Source organism: Jaculus jaculus, chromosome 1 (genome assembly GCF_020740685.1).
Source record: "Jaculus jaculus isolate mJacJac1 chromosome 1, mJacJac1.mat.Y.cur, whole genome shotgun sequence".
Lineage (NCBI taxonomy): Eukaryota > Metazoa > Chordata > Mammalia > Rodentia > Dipodidae > Jaculus > Jaculus jaculus.
In genome coordinates, this window is record NC_059102.1 from 123,543,600 (window position 1) to 123,564,682 (window position 21,083).

Here is a 21,083-nt window from a genome sequence, read left to right on the forward strand (position 1 = left end):
TTTAACCCCAGCACCTGGGAGGCAGAGGTAGGAGGATCACCATGACTTCAAGGCCACCCTGAGACTATATAGTGAATCCCAGGTCAGTCTGGGCTAGAGTGAGACCCTACCTCGAAAAGCAAAAAAAAAAAAAAAACAACTGAAAAAAATGAGAAAGTATGTCTATAGTAAACCAGAACTAAATTTCTAGATTATCATATCATGACAATGAAATAAAAAAAGATAAATCAACAAGAATATACATTTCACAGACATTTACATCCAGGTGTAGCTACATAATAGAACATCTTTCTTCCATATGCCAGGAGGGCAGGATACCACAGACATTGTACCAATTTAGAAAATTTATGTTAATCAGCCAGATAAATATTTTAAGCTTTGTGCCCCATAATCCTTCTTCCATCCATTCAAGTCTGCTTTTGTACAAACAAAAGCAACCATACACAATTCAAAAAGCAAGTTAGCTACACTCCAATAAAACTGACAGACTGAGAGCTACAGGGCTGGCTTAGCGGTTAAGGCATTTGCCTGCAAAGCCAAATACACAGGTTCGATTCCCCAGGAACCACATTAGCCAGATGCACAAGGGGACACATGTGTCTGGAGTTTGTTTGGAGTGGCTGGAGGCCCTGGCACACCCATTCATATTCTTTCTTTCTTTTCTTTCTCTTTCTCTTTCTCTCTCTCTCTCTCTCTCTCTCTCTCTCTCTCTCTCTCAACTCTGTCAAATAAATAAATAAAAATAAAATATTTTTTAAAATGACAGCCTGAGATTTGAAATTCATCTCTTTTACCTGTCTTAAAATATTATTGACCATTCTATTCACAAGAAATTAAAACAAGAGTTTAAAAATGTGACAATGAACTCTATTTGGCTCAAGCCATAGTTTACCAACTCCTGTAGTAGTTCATTATGGTTTTCTCAAATTAGTATTCAAAGGAATATTCTAAGGAAACCATCTGTGTTCTCTGTAAAAAGCAGGGCATGCAGGGATAGGATACCTTCCAGTGAGTTGTTGGCCAGGGAGGTCCCTGATGCTCCCAAAACATTATAGGTCATTGCCGAGGCCCTTGGTTTCCCACCAGGAATAGATGGTAAGACCCTATTGCTGAAGATTCCACATATTTGGGGTGCAAGGCCACTGAGGAATCCTGCTGGAACCAAGCTGATAACCTCCTCCATGGAGGCCAGCTGTCAGAAAGCTGGAAGAAGCCATTCTATATGCAGTTCATTGGGAGAAAGAGATACCACCAGTGAAGATACTCAACAGTGGACACTGCAAGCCTTAAAATTGGCCAGCCAGGCCAAATGAGCCAATGGGTGCAATAGTGGCACGTTTATCATGGCAGAAACCAATTGCTCTCTAATTGGACTGGAGGCCCACTCCATTGGAGGGAACACATCCCTTATACTGAAAACTTAAAACAGGGGTAGTCAAGAGCCCTAGGGGTGTAACAACTGCTGATGTCTGGATAAATGTATGTACTATGCTTATCAAACTGCCCAGTAAGCACTTCTCTTAATATTCATACCCTTATATTAATGCTACTCTCACTTTGGGTAGAGAATCTTCTCTTTTCAGATGGCAGTGACCTTGGCATGACTCAGAAGGTATCACAGTGCTGGAAAGAAGTGACTGGAGTACTGAGTAACATCTCGATCACACCTTCAAAGGCTCAGGGTCTAATGCGGAAGAGGTGGCGGAAAGAATGTAAGAGCCAAAGGAAGAGTAGAACTCCTTACAACGTGCTCCCTCCAGACATAAAATGGCCTGGATATCCATGGCCTCACAGTGATACTACCTAAACAAGACCATCATAAGAGGAGGAAAAGATCATGACATCAAAATAAAAGAGAGACTGATTGAGATGGGGAGGGGATATGATGGAGAATGGAATTTCAAGGGGGAAAGTGGGGGGAATGGTATTACCATAGGATAACTTTTATAATCATGGAAGATGTTAATAAAAATTGAGGAAAAAAAGCAGGGCATGGTGTTACATGCCTGTAATCCCAGCACATGGAAAGGTGAGGCAGGCAGATAGTGAGCTCGATGCCTCTGGGGCTACATTGTAAGAAAGAAGGGCAAATGGGAAGAAAAAGGGGGAGAAAGGAAGAGGAGAGAGGAGAAAGGAACTGGAAACATAAATAGACTTAAAAATTAAAATTTAAAAACCACTAAATAATCTTTGGGTTAAAAAGAAAATTAGGGAAAAGTACAGAAAATACAAAAGTACTTAAGCATAATGAAAGTATTTCATCAAAAACTCATAAGCAGACAAAGGAAGGGTAAGTATGCTTACAATGCTATCATCCAGGCAGAAATTAGCCTGGATATCCATGACCTCACAGTACCTTGCACTACCTTCACAAGATCCTAGTAACAGGAGGAAAAGATGAGGACATCAAAATAATAAAAGGACTGGGGTGGGGGGTTCAGTGGTAGAATACTTGCCTAGAGCCCTGACTCAATCCTTGGTAGGAACTGGAGGGGGGGGACTATAAAATATCAAAGATTTCCACAACAAACTATTACTGTAAAAGGAAAAATAATGAACTTACAGTACAAATGGTAAGCTCTCACCTTAAGATGTTGATAATAAAGACAAACAGGCATAAGTAAGGGACAGATGATAAAACAGATGGGGGCGCTGGAGAGATGGTTTAATAGTTAAGACACTTGCCTATGAAGTCTAAGGACCCAGGATTGGCCCTCCCAGGTCCCACGTAAGCCAGATGCACATGATGGTGCATGCGTGTGGAGTTCGTTTGCAGTGGCTAAAGGCCCTGGCAAACCCATTCTCACACACTCTCTCTCTCTTCCTCTCTGTCTCTAATATAAAATAAATCATAAAAAAAAAACAGATGGGGGAAAAATTAACCACATAAAAGGTATGTAAGTTCTCTAGAATTTTTCTTTAAGTTTAGAAAAGTAGTATTTCTGCAAATACCTTATTTTTAAATTATTTAGTTAGTTATTGTTGAACAGAGCGAAAGATGCAGATATTGAGAGAGAATAGGTGCTCCAGAGCCTCCAGCCAATGCAAATGAACTCCAAATGCATGTACCACCTTGTGCATCTGACTTACATGGGTGCTGGGGAATCAAACCTGGGTTGTTAGGCTTTACATGCAAGCACCTTAACCACTAACCATTTCTCTAGCCCTATAATTAACATTAAAACATAAAACATTATAACATAAAAAAAAAAAACAATAAGGAGCTGGGCATGGTGGCACACACCTTTAATCCCAGCACTTGGGAGGCAGAGGTAGGAGGATCACAGTGAGTTCAAGGCCACTCTTGAGAATACAGAGTGAATTCCAGGTCAGCCTGGGCTAGAGTGAGACTCTACTTCAGGAAAAAAATATATATCATTAAGGGGGCTGGAGAAATGGCTCAGCAGTTGAGGCGCTTGCCCTCAAAGTCTAATGACCCTGTTTCAATTCCCCAGTACCCATAATAAAGCTAGATGCACAATGTGGCAAAAGCATCTGGAGTTCATTCGCAGCAGCTTGAAGTCCTGGTGTACCCATATTCTCTTACTCCCTCCCCCACCCCCAACACCATCTGTCTCTCTGTCCTTTTTTACCTTCTGTTTGCAAATACATGTGTGTTGTATGGGCAAGCACATGCCATGTTGTTGTGTGTGTTGAGGTTAGAGGACAACATGTATGTGTGTGTGTGTACACATATATATACAGGGTCTCACTCTAGACCAGGAGGACCTGGAATTCACTCTGTATACTCAGGATGGCCTTGAACTCATGGCGATCCTATCTCTGACTTCAGAGTGCTGGGATCAAAGGCGTACGCCACTACGCCTGGCAATAAATGTATTTTTTTTAATCAATAAGGAACTGGAGAGATGGCTCAGTGGTTATGTGCACTTCCTGCACAACCATGAGGGCCTAAGCGGACCTGAAAATAGTTAAGTTCAAATTTCCATAGAACCCACATAAACAGCTGGACATAGCCATTTGTATCTGTAACCCTGGTCCTAAAGGGAAACAGAGACCAGGGAACCGACCAGGCTTGCAGCAGCAAGCTCCAGTATCAGTAAGAGACAACAGCTCAAATACAAATGAGCAGAAGAACAATGCAGCAGGAAATCCAACATTCTGCTCCAACCACCACAGACAATAGCCCCCACCCCACCCATGGGGTGAGTACATGTGCATATACCACACACACACACCATATTACATACACACAACAACAACAAAAAAAAAAGTAGCCAAACAAAATCAACAAAAAGGGCTGGGGAGATGACTCAGTGGTTAAAAGAACTTGCTTACAAGCCTGCCACCAACCCAAGTTCAATCCTCTCCAGACAGCACCCATGTAAAGCTGGAAGCAAAGTTGCATGTGCACCTTCAACTTCAACATGCCCATGGCAAAGGGAGGCAAAGAAAGAAGAATCGGGATGCTCAAAGCAAGCTAAGTCTGATGGATAATGAAGATGTGGCACATTTATACAATGGAGTTCTACTCAGCAGTAAAGAAAAATGAAGTTATGAAATTTGCAGAAAAATGGATGGACCTGGAAAGGATTATACTAAGTGAGGTAACCCAGGCCCAGAAAGCCAAGTGCCACATGTTCTTTCTCATATGTGGATCCTAGCTACAGATGATTGGGCTTCTGTGTGAGAAGGAAAATACTTGGTAGCAGAGGCCAGTAAGTTAAAAAGGAGATATAAAGGGAAGAGAAAGGAAGGGAGGAGGATGCTTAATAGGTTGATATTGTATATATGTAAGTACAATGATTATAATGGGGAGGTAATATGATGGAGAATAGAATTTCAAAGGGGAAAGTATAGGGGTGGGGAGGGAGGGAATTACCATGGGATATTTTTTTATAATCATGGAAAATGTTAATAAAAATTTTTAAATAAAAAAAAGAACAGAACAGAACCATGGGTATTTTTTATAATCATGGAAAATGTTAATAAAAAATTGAGGGAAAAAAAGGTGTGCGCCATCATGCCCGGCTCAAATAAATTTATTTTTTAAAAAAGCAGTAAAGCCAGGCATGGTGGCGCACACCTTTAATCCCATTACTCGGGAGGCATAGGTAGAGGATCGCCATGAGTTCGATGCCACCCTGAGACTACATAGCGAGTTCCAGGTCAGCCTGGGCTAGAGTGAGACCCTACCTCGAAAAACAAAACATACAAAAAACAACAAAAAAAAAAAAATACAGTAAACTTCATCACATTCGTGTGTGTGTATAACACAGATATACACATTCATATCTGGTGCAATCATGTATGTGTATAAGGGGAATATTTATTAATTTTATGGCTAGGTCTAAAAAGAATTTCAAATATTTATGTAATATGGTGTGAGGTAGAGGTGGAAAAAATTCTTGTTTCTCTATGTTTATCGAGTTAGATTGGTATTATTTGTAGAAAATCAGATGAATTTAAATTCTGAAATGTAAGTCAGATGGCCAAGAATAGGTAAAACAAATTAGGTAACAAAATTGGAGGCCCTACACTATGTGATTTTTAGACATATTACAAACGCACTGTTAACAGGATAGTGTGATATAAACATAGCAGAAAAATAGAGCAAAGAATAACTTACATAGAAATAAACCCACTCACATATGGTGAATTTATTTTTAAAATAATGGTGCCAAACAACTCAGTTTAGAAAGGAAGTGTTTTTCAAGAAATAAAGGAAGGTATCTTCCTTCAAATCCCTAGAATGTACAGATTTTTTAGACACAAAGCCATAATCAAAAATTAAGAAGGAAAATAAATTTATCAAAATCAAATTCTTTCTTAGTGACATAAGCCTAAGCACCACTGACAGGAGCAAAAGGATCACCAAGAGTTTGAGGTTAGCCCAGGCTACACAGCAAGTTTAGAGCCAAGCAGGGATATATAGCAAAACCTCTTTCAAAATCCAAATGAATAAATAAAGCAATCAATCAAGTTCTTCTACTTCCCAAAAGACACCATTAACAAATAAATCTAGTCAGGCGTGGTAATGCATGCCTTTAATCCCAGCACTCCAAAGGCAGTAGAAGTGCCATGAGTCCGAGGCCACCCTGAGACTACATAGTGAATTCCAGGCCAGCCTGACCTAGAGTGAGACCCTACCTCAAAAAACAAAACAAAACAAAACAAAACAAAACAAAGAAAGAAAGAAAGAAATCTAGAGCCTGGCTTGGTTGCAACCTGCCTTTAATCCCAGCACTCGACAAGCAGAGGTAGGAGGATTGCCATGAGTTTGAGGCCACCCTGAGACTACATAGTGAGTACCAGGTCATCTGGGCTAGAGCCAGACCATACATCAAAAAAACAAACAAACAGCAACCACAAAAAAGTGAATCTAACTGGGAGTGGTGACCCATGCCTTTAATCCCAGCACTCAGGAGGCAGAATCATTTTGAATTCAAGGACACTTTGAGACTACACAGTGAATTGTAGGTCAGCATGGGCTACAGCATGATCCTACCTTGAAAGAAAAAAAAAAAAAAAGCCAGGTGTGATGCTGGACACTTTTAATCCCAGCACTGGAGAGGCTGAGGTAAGAGGAAGGCTATGAATTCAAGGCCAGTCTAAGTGAGTTACAGGTCAGCCTGGGCTAGACTGAGATCCTACATTGAAAACAACAACAAAAAAGCATATGAAAGAGTGCTCACCAAGACATTAAATCAGTAATAAAATTAAAGCCATAATATAATAATACTAACACTAGCCATTCAGTAATGTCCATTAAAATGCTAAAAGGGGGCTGGAGAGATGGCTTAGGGGTTAAACTGCTTGCCAGTAAAGACCAAGAACCCAGGTTTGATTACCAAGTACCCACAAAAAGTCAGATACACAAGGGGGCACATGCATCTGGAGTTAGTTTCCAGTGACTGGAGGCCCTGCATGCCTACTCTCACTCTGCCTTTTTCTATCTCTTATAAATATATAAACATAAATAAATATACATTTGTTTGCGTGTGTGTGTGTGTGTGTGTGTGTGTGTGTGTATATATATATATATATATATATATTTTTTTTTTTTTTTTTTTTTTTTTTTTTTGGCCTGAAAGTACACTGGCAGCACCATGAGTTGGGCAACCTGAACTCTAATACAGAGCTGGGCATTGTAAAGTAGTACATTTTAAAAAATGAGAATTATAAAAATAAAAAATAATTTTTTTTTAAAGTGTGAGTTAGCTGGGCATGGGGGTGCATACCTTTAATTCCAGCACTTGGGAGGCAGAGGCAAGAGGATCATTGTGAGTTTAAGGCTACCCTAAGACTACATGGTAAATTCCAGGTCAGCCTGTGCAAAAGCAAAGCCCTACACTTCAAAAAGCAAAAAACAAACAAACAAAAAAAAAAAGTGTGTGTGTCAGTCAGCCACCCAGCACTACAGTGAGGTAACTAACTTATGAAAGAAAAAGTCTTATTCAGCTCACAGTTCTGAAGGTCTAAGATTGAGCCAACCTTTACTTTGGATCTCTGATAAGCTTGCTGGGTAGAAATCACAGGGTGCACCTGAGGTATACAACCTGATCACCTCAAGTCTGGAACACAAAAGGGAGAGATGAAGGAGGCAGGTCCCCCAATCCCATTTGAAGTCACTCTCTCAACAAACTAAGACTCTTCCACAAACCCACACCTCCTAAAGATCTTACTACCTCCCAACAAGGCTACCCCTTGCAACTAAGTCTTTAGCATACAGGCCTTAAGGGAACGTTCAATATCCAAAATATAGCAAATAGTTTCTAACAAAGTTAAACATACACACATACTACCACCCTGGACTTTCATTCCGGGAGGGGTGTGTGTGTGTGTGTGTGTGTGTGTGTGTGTGTGTGTGACATAACCAAATACTTTTACACAAATGTTCACAGAAACCAAAACTGGAAAGGACCCAAGTGTCCATCAACAAGAAAATGAGTTTTAGAATACAGTATTATACGGCTGGAAAGATGGCTTAGCAGTTAAGGTATTTGCCTGCAAAGCCTAACGACCTAGGTTCAATTGCCCAGTACCCACGTAAAGTCAGATGCACAAAGTGGGACAAGCATCTGGAATTCACTTGCAACGACTAGAAGCCCTGGCACACCCATTTATATTCATTTGATCGCTCATTCTCTTTCCTAGGAAAGAGTATTAAAAAATTAGGGCTGTTACCATGGGATATATTTTATAATCATGGAAAATGTTAATAAAAATTAAAAAAAAAAATTAGGGCTATAGAGATGGCTTAGCAGTTAAGCACTTGCCTGTGAAGCCTAAGGACCCCATTCGAGGCTCGATTCCCCAGAACCCACATTAGCCAGATGCACAAGGGGGCACACGCATCTGGAATTCGTCTGCAGTGGCTGGAAGCCCTGGCATCCCCATTCTCTCTCTCTCTCTCTGCCTCTTTCTCTATCTGTCACTGTCAAATAAATAAATAAAAATATACCAAAAACATTTTTTAATTAAAAATATACAAAGTTAATATATTCACATGTGAAATATAGAAAAAAAAATGAGAGATGGAGAAATGGCTCAGCAGTTAAAACATTTGCCAGCAAGGCCTAACAATCTGAGTTCAATTCCTCAATTCCAAGTAAAAGAAGATGCACAAAGAGGTGCATGCATCTGAAGTTCATTTGCAGCAGCTAAAGGCCCTGGTGTGCCCAATTCTGTCTCTCCCCTCTCCCTCTCTCTCTGCTTGCAAATAAATAAATAACAACCAAATATAGGAGCTGGAGCGATGGCTTCGCTAAGTTAAGGCACTTGTCTGCAAAGCCTAAGGACCCAGGTTCATTTCCCCAATACCCACATAAGCCAGATGCACAAGGTGACACATGCAACTGGAGTTTGTTTGCAGTGGCTACAGGCCCTGGCATGCCCATTCTATCTGCCTCAGGAAGGATGGAAGGAAGGAAATATTTTTTAAAAGAAGAAAATGTTTTTTAAAAAGAATGAATATGGGGCTGGAGAGATGACTTAGCGGTTAAGCACTTACCTGTGAAGCCTAAGGATCCTGGATCGAGGCTCGATTCCCCAGTACCCACGTTAGCCAGATGCACAAGGGGGTACATGCATCTGAAGTTCGTTAGCAGTGGCTGGAGGCCCTGGCATGCCCATTCTCTCTCTCTCTCTGCCTCTTTCTCTGTCACTTTCAAATAAGTAAATAAACATTAAAAAAACAAAAAGCCGGGTGTGGTGGCGCACACCTTTAATCCCAGCACTCGGGAGGCAGAGGTAGGAGGATTGCCATGAGTTCAAGGCCACCCTGAGATGACAAAGTTAATTCCAGGTCAGCCTGGATCAGAGTGAGACCCTACCTCGGGGAAAAAAAAAAAAGAATAAGTATATATGCAACATGAATGAATCTAAAGCTCATTTTGCTAAATAAGAAATATTGGGCCCATTCTCTTTCTCTATCTGCCCCTCCCTCAAATAAATAAATAAATAAATAAATTTTTTAAGGGGATGGAGGAGTTGGAGTATGGCTTATAGGGTAAGGTGCTTGCCTGTGAAGCCTAAGGACCTAGGTTCGATTCCCCAGTACCCAAGTACGCCAGATACACATGTGTCTGGAGTTCCTTTGCAGTGCCTTGAGGCCCTGGTGTGCCCATTCTCTCTCTCTGTATCTGCCTCTTTTTTCCTACTCTCTCTCAAATAACAAAATATTTTTTTATAGGGGCAGGGCTGGAGAGATGGCTTAGCAGTTATAGCACTTGCCAAAGGACCTAAGTTCAATTCCCCAGGATCCATGTAAGCCAGATGCACAAGGCAGCACATGCATCTGGAATTTGTTTGCAGTTGGCTGGAGGCCTGGATGTGTCCATTCTCTCCCTCCCTCTCCCTCTCTCTTTCAAATAAATAAATAAAAATAAAATATTTAAAAAGAGGGTCTGGACATTATATTTGGCCAGCAAGGTAAAATGAGCCAATGGGTGCAATAGTGGCACATCTGTTATGGGGGAAATAAACCGCCCTCTAATTTGACTGGAGGCCCACTCCATGGGAGGCAATATATCACAGATACTAAAAACCTACAACAGGGTAGTCATGAGCCCTAGGGATGTAATGTCTGCTGCTGTCTGGCTCAAAGTATATACTATGCTCACCAAACTGCTCAGTAAGCAGTTCTCTTAATGTTCATACCCATATAATAATGCTACTCTCACTTTTGGTTAGAGAATCTTCTCTTTACAGATGGCAGTGACCTTGGGATGACTCCGAAGACACCATGGTGCTGAGAAGTGACAGAGGAGTACTCAGCACTGAATTATCTCAATCACACCTTCCATGGCTCAGGGTCCATTGCGGAAGAGGTGGCAGAAGGAATATAAGAGCCAAAGGAAGAGTAGGACTCCTTACAACGTGTTCCTCCAGAAACAAAAATTGCCTGGATATCCATGACCTCACAGTGCCTGACACTATCTACACAAGACCATCATAGCAGGAGGAAAAGATCATGACATCAAAATAAAAGAGAGACTGATGGAGAGGGGGAAGGGATAAGATGGAGAGAGAAGTTTCAAAGGGTAAAGTGGGGGAGGGAGACAGGGAGGGAAGTATCATGGGATATTGCTTACAATTATGGAAGTTGTCAATAAAAATTATATACATATATGGCTGGAGAGATGGCTCAGTAGTTAAGGTGCTTGCCTGCAAGGACAAAGGACCCAGGTTTGATTCCTTGGTACCCACATAAAGCCAGATGTACAAGGTAGTGCATGTGTTTGGAGGTTTTTTGTTTTTTGGGGTTTTTTTTGGCAGTAGATAGAGGCCCTGGTGCACCCATTCTCTAATAAGTAAATATTGTTTTAAAAACTGCCAGGTATTACTGGGCATGGTGGTGCACACCTTTAATCCTAGCACTTGGGAGGCAGAGCTAAGAGGATTGCAGAGAGTTTGAGGTCACTCTGAAACTACGTAGTGAATTTCAGGTAGCCTGGGCTACAGTGAGACCCTACCTGGAAAAAAAAAAAAAAAAAGACAGATACCAACTAGGCTATGGTCTATGATTCCCTTTGCTTGAAGTACAAATACAGATAAAATTAGTCTGCTAACAGTTGCCTAGACATGGTCTGGAACGAAGGAACGTTCTGAAGGGGTATTCTATTGTTGTGATTGGAGTGCTAACATGAGTAGATCCACCTGTCAAAATTTATTGAACTATATTATAGGGAGATGGCTCAATGGTGAAGGGCTTACTTGTAAGCCTGCCAGCCCAAATTCAATTCCCCAGCACACACAAAGCCAGATGAAAAGTGGTGCTCACATGTATGATCCCAATGCAACTACAGCAATGGGAGGCACAGCCAGAACAATCTGGAAGCTTGCAGGCCAACAAGACTGGTGTACACATAACAGCAAAAACAAGAGACCCTGTCTCTGGCTTGCAAAGCCTACCAGCCAGACTTCATTCCCCAGTTCCCATCTAAAGCCAGATACACAAAGTAGCATACATGTCTGGTGTTCTCTGCCATGGCAAGAGGTTCGCTGTCATCCATTTTCTCTCTCGTAAATAAATGAGAACATTTAAGAAAACAAAAGTGGGTGTAAAACGAGGACAGACATCCCAGATTGTCCTCTTAACCCCATACACATAATACACATCCACAATACACAAACTTCAAAAGGGGAAAAATGCAACCAAAGCCTTCCACTTTCCTACAAGCACAGAAATAAGAAACTTTTCCTGTAAAAGGCCAGAGAGCAAATATTTTACATTTTGAAGTTTCTATTACAACTACTCTGCCATTGTAGTGTGAAAGTGGCCACAGACAATACAGAAACAAGTAAGCTTGGCTGTATTCCAATAAACTATTGAGAAAAACAGGTGGCAAGCTGGATTTGGCCCATAGTCTATTGTTTGCTAACCTCCAGTGTTAAACAAATGGAAAATTGATCTTCAAAATTGATTTAAATATGCTGTATTGTTCTTCTCTATGTAGTGGCAGGCATGGTGATTATTGGAAGCCTATTACAGTCCTTTCTACACATGACCTTTTCTACAAAAAGGCACTCACTTAAAATAATTCAGAAAAAAAACTATTTAATATGGAAGGCTAAAATAACTAGGACTATGGGAAATACATGATTTTAAGATAAGACAGCTAGTAATAACTAAAGCATAACCTACAAGTTTACACTTTGGAACACACAGAAAGGTGGTACTCTCAATGCTGACACTGCCTTAGAAGTATAATGCAATTATTTTTGTGTGTGCAGCTGCATGCACACCATACAGACATACTGGGTGTCATCCTCTACAGTTCTTCTGCCTTATTTGCTTGAGATGGAGTATTTCAATCACTGAACCTAGAGCTTGCTGTACGTTCAGTTAAACTGGCTGACAAATGAGCCCCAGCAATATACATGCTGGCTTCTTCCATGGGTGCTAGGGATCAAACTCAAGTCCTCGTGCTACCTTCTGAGCAATCTCCCCAGCAACTATCTGATACAATAAAAATTCTAACAATGTGTAGTATTACTCATCACCTGACTAGTTCTTCATTTAAAAGATTTCCCTTTTCATTGTTTCTCAATAAGCATTTCAAAACATAAAACACGAAATAAAGCAAGTATTTTAGACAGGCATGGTAGTACATGGGGTTGAAGCAGAAAGATCTTAAGTTCATAACCCTATCAAAAAAAAAAAAAAAAGAAAGGGTAGGTGAGAAGGAAGGATCCTTCCTGAGAGAAAAATGCTTCATAGAGTATCAAAAGCAAGTAAGAAAAAGAGAGAAAGGACAGGAGAGATGGCTTGGTGGCTGAGGCGCTTGCCTGCAAAGCCAAAGGACCCAGGTTTGACTTCCCAGGACCCACATAAGCCATATGCACAAGGGGGCACACGCATGTGGAGTTTGTTCGCAGTGGATGGAGGCACTGGTGTGCCTATTCTCTCTCTCTCTCTCTACCTGCCTATTTCTCTCTCTCTCTCTCTCTCTCTCTAATAAATAAATAAAATGAAATAAAATACAGAAACAGAAACATGCTTCACAGTAATTATCAAAAGCTAGTTTTCTTAATTTGGACATGGTTAAAAAATTAATACCCCACAGAGAACATTCAAGGTACTCATCATGATGTAGGGACTAAACGTCAAGAAAATAGCAATCTAAGGCCAGGTGTGACCTTTAATCCCTGCACTTGAGTGGTGGAGGGAGGGATTGCTGTGAATTTAAGGCCAGCCTGAGACTACATAATGAATTCCAAATCAGCATGGGCTACAGCAAGACCCTACCTTGAAAAAACAACAAACAAGAATATATCAATCTAAAAAATGAAATTTTTTCCTCACTATAGTATATACCTATTAGAGAAACACTAGCAAAATTAGAAGGCTGGGTTCCAGTATAAATGTGCCACTTAACTAGTCATGTGACCACTTTAGCATTCATTCATTCATCACTTTTAAGAGATTATGTGCCAGATACTATAAACACTGTCATATATGACAGCCAGGCACGGTGGCGTATGCCTTTAATCCCAACACTCCAGAGGCAGAGGGAAGAGGACTGCTCTGAGCTCAAGGCCAGTCTCAGACTACAGTGAATTCTAGGTCTGCATGGACTATAAGCAAGACCCTACATCAAAAAACTGAAAAAAAAAAAAAATACACACACACACACACACACACACACACACACACACGAATTTGCCTTCATGAAGCATTCTGAGTATTTTGATCTCTAAAAGCAACTGCTTTCCTTAGCTAAAATTTTTCATATTAAAAGGGTTTTTTATGTTAAAGAGCATTTTTATTGTTTTTTGCATGCATGTGGTATGTGTGATGTATGCAGATGCATGCACCTTGTATATGCATGTGTAGAGGCCAAAGATGAAAGTTAAATGTCCTCTTCTATCACTCTGAAATAGTGTCCCTCCTTGAACCCAGAGCTGCCGTTTTCTGTCACACTGACTGACCAGTGAGCCTCACGGATTCTCCACTCTATTCCCCACAGGACTGGAGAACCACACACAGATTTTTACATATTTGCTGGGGACTTGAACTCAGGCCCTCTCAACACTCATGCTTGTGCAGCAAGTGCTCTTAGCCACCACAGCATTTTCTCAGCCCTTTAAAATTTTTTTAATATGTATTACTTTTTGAATCCAGAAAAACAAACTTATCAAGCATAACTGGATATCTATTCTGCCACTGACTAAAACCACTTATTGTACCCCATTTTCTGACAGCAAATAATGGAAGTGAAGTAGCTTAAAGTTCATTCATCTTGATAAAATGTAAACCTTATTATTAACTCTTTTTTTTTATTAAGTAGAAACTTTGTATTGACACATCATATGTTGGTACCATCATTAGCTCATTATTTGATAACTAAATTTTCTTGGCAGGGATCCAAGAATTTTATCAGAAATTACATATAAGGAGTATTTTCTAGTATTACAGTTTATAAAGAGATTCAAAGTAATTGTGTTTTCAGTGTTACTGCAAAACATACAGTCAGAAAGCTGAATCTTTCATTAATACATGATTCCTATGCCTAATACCTTTTTGTTTACTACTGGTATATTACTCACCATAATAAAACAAGTGTGACAGTCCTTCAATCACAATTCCTTAATTTCTAAATGGAAACCTTAAAAATGTCTCATGCATTTATTTATTTATTTTGCCAGATAAAATGCTAAAATCACATAATGCCTTCCTGTTCAGATCAAAACAGCATTCATTTAACTATTCCTTCTCCCACAGGCACCTACAGATACCAAAAACAACACCTAGAAATAGTTAAGGCCTTAATTTCTATTACCTGAGTATCAGTCTCGAATGAGACAGTGAAAGCATATTTAAGCAAAAGCCTACTCCACCAAAAAGGACCATTTATTTGAAATTTATAAATATGTTCAATGCTTGCCAAAACAGATCAACTCCACTTAACCCCAAAAAACAGTACAGCAGTAGTTCCCAACTATGCAAGTCTCAGACATCCTATTCTAGGTGTTAAGTGCTATTTCTATCTATGTTTCTTGAGCAGGGTGTCTTAGGAATTTAAGCATCACTATCAGATCTAGTTAGTGTAAAGGAAACAAACAAGGAAATCGTTAGGAAAATGATGTGCAGAGATAGGCAGACAGTGTGGAATATTTGCTGTGTCAGAACATACACTAGGAAGTTGTGAAACAACTTATATAAATCTATCTAGAGGGTTTAAATGCATACAAAGATTAAATATTTCTACTTTCTACAGCAATTTGAACTGCAGCCTCTTTAGATTCTCAACTCAGCTATATCAAACACCAAAACACTAAAGGATGCCTTAGAACACTTATGGTGTAAAAGTCTCCTATAAAGGAACACTGTTTACATGATTTGAACTTTTTAAGCCAAAAATAAATAAGTAAAAACACCTGAAAGACTGATAAGGGCTGAGAGACAGTTTAGAGGTTAAGGTGCATGCCTGAAAAGACTAAGGACCAAGATTCACCCCAGTACCCACATAAACCAGACGCACAGGTGATACATGTGTCTGGAGTTCATTTGCAATGGCTGGAGACCCTGGCACACTCATTCTATCTGCCTCCCCTAATAATTAAATAATTTTTTTTAAAAGACTAATAAGCCACTCAGATCGTGGCACAAACCAAAAAAATACCAACAGAGGTAGGAGGATCACTGTGAGTTCAAGGTCAGCCTGAGACTACATAGTGAATTCCAAGTCAGTCTGGGCTAGAGTGACACCCTACCAAAAAAAAAAGACTGATAAACCTAAAATGGCTAGTGTAACTTAGAAATACCTTTATTGAAAACTCTTAATTATCCAGCTCTCTGGCTGTTCCCCTTTTACACAGAACCCTCACTGTTAGCAACTAGGAATAGTTGGGAAAAGGCCAGTCTTTGGAACCAAAAGGCAAGCATTTGAACACTAATGCTCTACATCTTTGTTTTTTGTTTTTCGAAGCAGGGTCTCACTCTGGCTCAGGCTGACCTGGAATTCACTATGGAGTCTCAGGGTGCCTTCAAACTCAAGGCAATCCTCCTACCGCTGCCTCCCAGTGCTGGGATTAAAGGCATGTGCCACCACGCCAGGCTTATGCTCTACATCTTTAACAAACTTTCTATGTACTTTTCATCTCTATAATAAGAATACTAATTATCTACCTTGAAGGACTGTAATAGTGAAAATGTACATCTGGCATATAGTAGGAATGAAAGAAGTATCAGCTGTGTTATTTTAGTACTCATAAGCACATCTATGAACGGAAAGATGTAAGGGACATGACAAAAAGATAAAACAAGCTGGGTGTGGTGGCTCACGCCTTTAATCCCAGCACTTGGGAGGCAGAGGTAGGAGGATCGGTGTGAGTTCGAGGCCACGCTGAGATTACAGTTTTTCCAGGTCAGCCTGAGCTAGAATGAAATCCTACCTTGAAAAACACAAAACAAAAATTAAAAAGACAAATCAGAGCCTAGGTTAAGTTTAACTGTTAAAATGTAAGCAAGAGAAACAAAACCACCCTAATCATTCAAGCCAAACTTTGGGTCTAGATTTTTATTTGTGTGTGTGTTTGTGTGTATGTGCGTAAAAATCCTACTTAAAAACAGAGTTAAGGATTATCATCACATAGTATTACACACAATTCTGTGAACAGGTGAGATGGTTTTACCACCGACGGGGAAATGCAAAAATTAAGATATAAAAATGACTATGAAAGGATAGTAAAAGATTCCTACCTTTAAACCGACTGCTATAAGATCTGTAACAACACTGTATGGAAAAAGTAAAGAGAAAATGGAAAACAAAGTTAGAGAGCAAGTTTAAAAGACAGGTAAGATTAAAGAAAAAAAAAAGAAAAGCATTATAACAACAAATAATGAAAATAAAAATGTAATGAACTGTGAAATGTTAATACAAAGAAAAATGATGGACAGTCTAGCAACAGCAGAGTTTAAAAGCAAAGCCTTAACATTAATGCAAGAAACAAGCTGTCTCCATGTTTAAAGAAATATGGCTATGCTCCAGAAATCATGTGTTTATTCATTCATTTGTCAAATTATCTCATGTCTCAAATTCAAACCCAAACTTAGGTCACCAAAATCTGTTCTTTCAAACGCTGGTATGAATGACCATAACTACTTTTTTAAATGAAACAAAACCAGTACTTGGGTTTTATAGACATGGGAAGCATTTTATGAATCTGTATTTACCACTTAAAATTCACCAAAGAGCTGGGCAGCACATGCCTTTAATCCCAGCACTTGGGAGGCAGGGGTAAAAGGATCATAGTGAGTTTGAGGCCAACCTGAGACTATATAGTGAACTCCAGGTCATCCTGAGCTACAGTGAGGCCCTACCTTGAAAAGCCAAAAAAAAAGGGTATTAAAATAACTCCCATAACTAAAATCAATATAAACATCAAATTTCAGAATCATTATTTTCAAAATAAATCTTCTTTGAGAAAACTGTACATCAAAACTGTTTAAATATAAAAATTATGCCTCTTAGGAGGAAATGAATACATATACACATATAAAATGCAGTTGAAATTTAAGAAGGAACTAGAAAGATTATGTAGACTAGTGTTTTGTTTTGTTTTTAACTACTCAACTTTAAAAAAAAGAAAAAGAAAAAAGAAACTGGATGCTGGAGGGATAGCTTAGCAGTTAAGGCACTTGCCTGCAAAGACAAAGGACCCAGGTTCAATTCCCCAGAACCCACATAGGCTAGATACACAAGGTGGTACATGCATGTGAAGTTTGTTTGCAGTGGCTGAAAGCCCTGGTGTGGCCATTCTCTCCCTCCCTCTCTGTATCAAGTAAATAAAATTTAAAAAAAAAATCTGCTAGGCATGGTGGTGCACACCTTTAATCTCAGCACTTGGAAGGCAGAGGTAGGAAGATCACCGTGGGTTCCAGGATACCCTGAGACTATGAGGTGAATTCCAGGTCAGCTGGGGCTAGAGTGAGACCCCGGCCTTGGAAAAATAATAATAACCATCATCATCATCATCTAATCTCTTTCAGGCTCTTAGAAAGTGAAAAAAATTAATAAGCTTGCTTAGGGAAAAATTCACTACATTCAAAACCACACTTCTTAACACTAGAGTGTAAAAAAATCCCTGAAAAATTGTGCCATAGAAAAACTCTCTCTTGGGGCTGGAGAGATGGCCTAGCGGTTAAGTGCTTCCCTGTGAAGCCTAAGGACCCCGGTTCAAGGCTTAATGCCCCAGGACCAACGTTAGCCAGATGCACAAGGGGGCACACACGTCTGGAATTCGTTTGCAGTGGCTGGAGGCCCCTGGAGGCCCCGGCATGCCCATTTTCTCTCTATATATATCTGCCTCTTTCTCTGTCAATTGCTCTCAAATAAATAAAAATGAACAAAAAATTTTTAAAAAAAGAAAAACTATCTCTTTTATATCATCAATTAACAGTTTGCATATTTCCTAAAAGAATATGGGTAATAGAGAGTCAAAGATGAGCAAGGCAAAATAATATATTATGTATGAAAATATAGTAATGAAGAGCCAGGCATGATGGCACACGCCTTTAATCCCAGCACTGGGTAGGCAGAGGTAGGAGGATTACCTTGAGTTCGAGGCCACCCTGAGACTACATAGTGAATTCCAGGTCAGCCTGGACTGGAGTGAAACCTTACCTTGAAAAAACAAAATAATAATAATGATGATGATGATGATGATGATGCTGAAACCCATGCTAACCAAAATGGTTATTTCAAAAGCAGCAAAACTGCTGTAGAAAGTATCAAGCAATGGGCTGGAAAGATGGCTTAACAGTTAAGGTGCTTACATGTGAAGCCTGAGGACCCAGGTTCGATTCTCCAGGTCCCATGTAAGCCAGATGCACAAGGTGGCGCATAAGTCTGTAGTTTGCAGGGGCTAGAGGCTCTGGCGCACCCATCTCTCTCTCTCTACCTTGCTCTGTCTCAAATAAAAATAAGTTTAAAAATAAATAATTATAAATATATATATTTACTTATTTATAATTACTTATTTATTATATATTATTTATTATATATATATATCAAATGATGACTATAAGTCTATGCTATGTTGAATGATGCTGAATTCTCCTATTGCCCCCGGGGAGGGGGGGAGGACTAAGTTTACACTTCATAGTTGTCCAAGAGTTTAACAGCCAAGAAACAAGAGTCCTCTTTCTTTTAACCATAAATTTTACAACACAAAAATTAGTCAGCTTCCCCTTACCTGAAATCAAGCCTTCTAAGGATAATACACTACTCATAATGAAATAATTTCATTGCCTTCCTGAACTGAAATGATGACATAATGATGTAAATAACTTAAATGATTTTGAACATAAAGTGTAACTTCGTAAGGTAATGAGAAATAAGTTGATGCTCTCAAAGAAGATTCCACAAAAAAGCTTCCATTAAATAATATTTTAAAGATCATAACCATAAATAAAGTCTAAAATTGTACTTTGATAGCAGTAGCAGTGTGTAATCTGCATTCAAATGAAGAAATCCACAGATCACAATATTGTGAAACTACGAGAAATGAAGTCTAAGGAGGACAAAAATTGTTGGAAGATTCTAGTGTCTTCACAAGGAAAGATGTGGCAACCTGTAAACTGCCTTTCGCTTTTCAAGTAAGTTCTAGGTTCTACTACCAAGCACCTTACAGAAACCGTGTGGTCAAAAGTAGGTGACAGGCCAAATAAAAACTGCAACGCACAAAAACATTTGGAATCGTTAATTAAAAGTTTCAGATTTTACGTAAAATCTTACTTTGATGTACACTTTTATAACCTGACCCTTGACTCACGAAAACTCCTTCAATTAGCGCTTCAACTACTAAAATATATCAGGTTCCCCACCCCACATAACCGAGTTCCCAGCGAAATACCTAAGAGGTGTAAAAGTGGTTTTACATCTTTAGTTGTTGTTTCAAAGTCACCGGACCCTATTTCATTTTTAAGCAAACCTCCCGGAAAACGACACTTTGGACAGCATTCCACATACACCCGGCTTGTAAATTCACCAAGTTTCTAGGGGTGGGGAGGTGAGGGGCAGCAAGCGCCCGCGGTGCCCGGGTCCCGACGCTCGGCTCAGCGACGCGGTCAAGGGATGTGCCCGCGCCGGGCCCGGGACGCCGCACGGGACCGCGGTTCGGAACCCGGTCGCCGCCCCAGACGTGTACCGACGCGCGCACTGGCCGTCCGCCACCCGGGCGGCCACTCGCCCCGCCGCAGGGGGAGAGACAGAGAGAGACCGAGAGAGAGAGAGAGAGACCCCGAGCGAGCTCCGCCGCCCGCCCCACCCCGCCCCGCCGGTAAACAGCAACTCCCCGAGCGCGAGGGCGCCCGCCGCCCGCCTCCCCCAGCGCCGCGCACCATTTTCTCAGAGGAAGTGTCTGGAGGCCGGCGGGGCTCCCTGCACTCGGGACGCCGAGGGCGGACCCCGGCACCACCGGGCTTCCCTCCGCTCCCCGTGTACGCCGTTGAGGGTGTGAAGGGGGCGCCGCGTGCGGGAAGGAGAGGCGGAGGCGCACGGATGGACGGACGGACGGACGGACGGACGGCGCCCCCGCGGTGCGGGCTTCTCCCCACCCCCTTCGTCTCCACGGAGGCGCCCGGAAGCCCCGGCCGTCGAGCTCGGGCGGCACCGCGCCCTGCTCGCTAGCCGGCCTCGGCGGGACGCGCACACGGCGGTGGGGGGGGGAGAGAGACAGGGAGGAAGCGCGGCCGGCTGAGCCCCGGCGCGGCCGCCCCGAGCACTTACCCATCCATGGCCCAGATGACTGACGAGCTCGCCGAGAGCGGAGAAAAGAAGGCAGCGGTAACAGGGCGGCTCCGGGCACCGGCGAGCGCTGCCGTTCCGGAGCCCCGGCCGGTCGGAGGTGGAAAAGAGAGTGGGAACCAGGGGCGGGGACCGGGCACGCTCCCGCCACCGCCGCGCCCCCGCCTTCCCTGCCCCGGAGCGCGTCCCCGCTCCGCCTGAGCCCGCCCCCTCGGCGTCGGCGTCGACGCCCTCCCTCGGGGCCCACCCCTGCGCTCGCGCCCACCCTCGGCTCGGCTCCAGGGCGCCCTCTTCCCGCCTTGGCCTCCGCGCCCCGCCTCACGGCCGGGGTCTCGGCGCGCGTGCGCGTCCTCCTCCCCCCCCCCC

General features: G+C 41.5%; 1 protein-coding gene across 3 annotated transcripts in view; it reads right to left on the reverse strand.

Annotated features, from left to right (window-relative positions):
* The window catches only part of Ptbp3 (polypyrimidine tract binding protein 3), a 142,065-nt gene extending 121,195 nt beyond the window's left edge, over positions 1-20,870 (reverse strand). The window contains exons 1-2 of one of the 3 annotated variants that reach the window (XM_045148705.1): positions 20,700-20,817; positions 16,670-16,703 (exon numbers count right to left, since the gene is read on the reverse strand). In XM_045148705.1, coding sequence (XP_045004640.1) covers positions 16,670-16,703; positions 20,700-20,707 — 42 coding nt within the window. In that variant the 5' untranslated portion in view covers positions 20,708-20,817. Of the gene's footprint in view, positions 1-16,669; positions 16,704-20,699 lie in introns of all 3 variants that reach the window. The other 2 variants (XM_045148701.1, XM_045148708.1) reach the window with 2 other exon arrangements.
* Between the last annotated feature and the right edge of the window lie 213 nt (positions 20,871-21,083).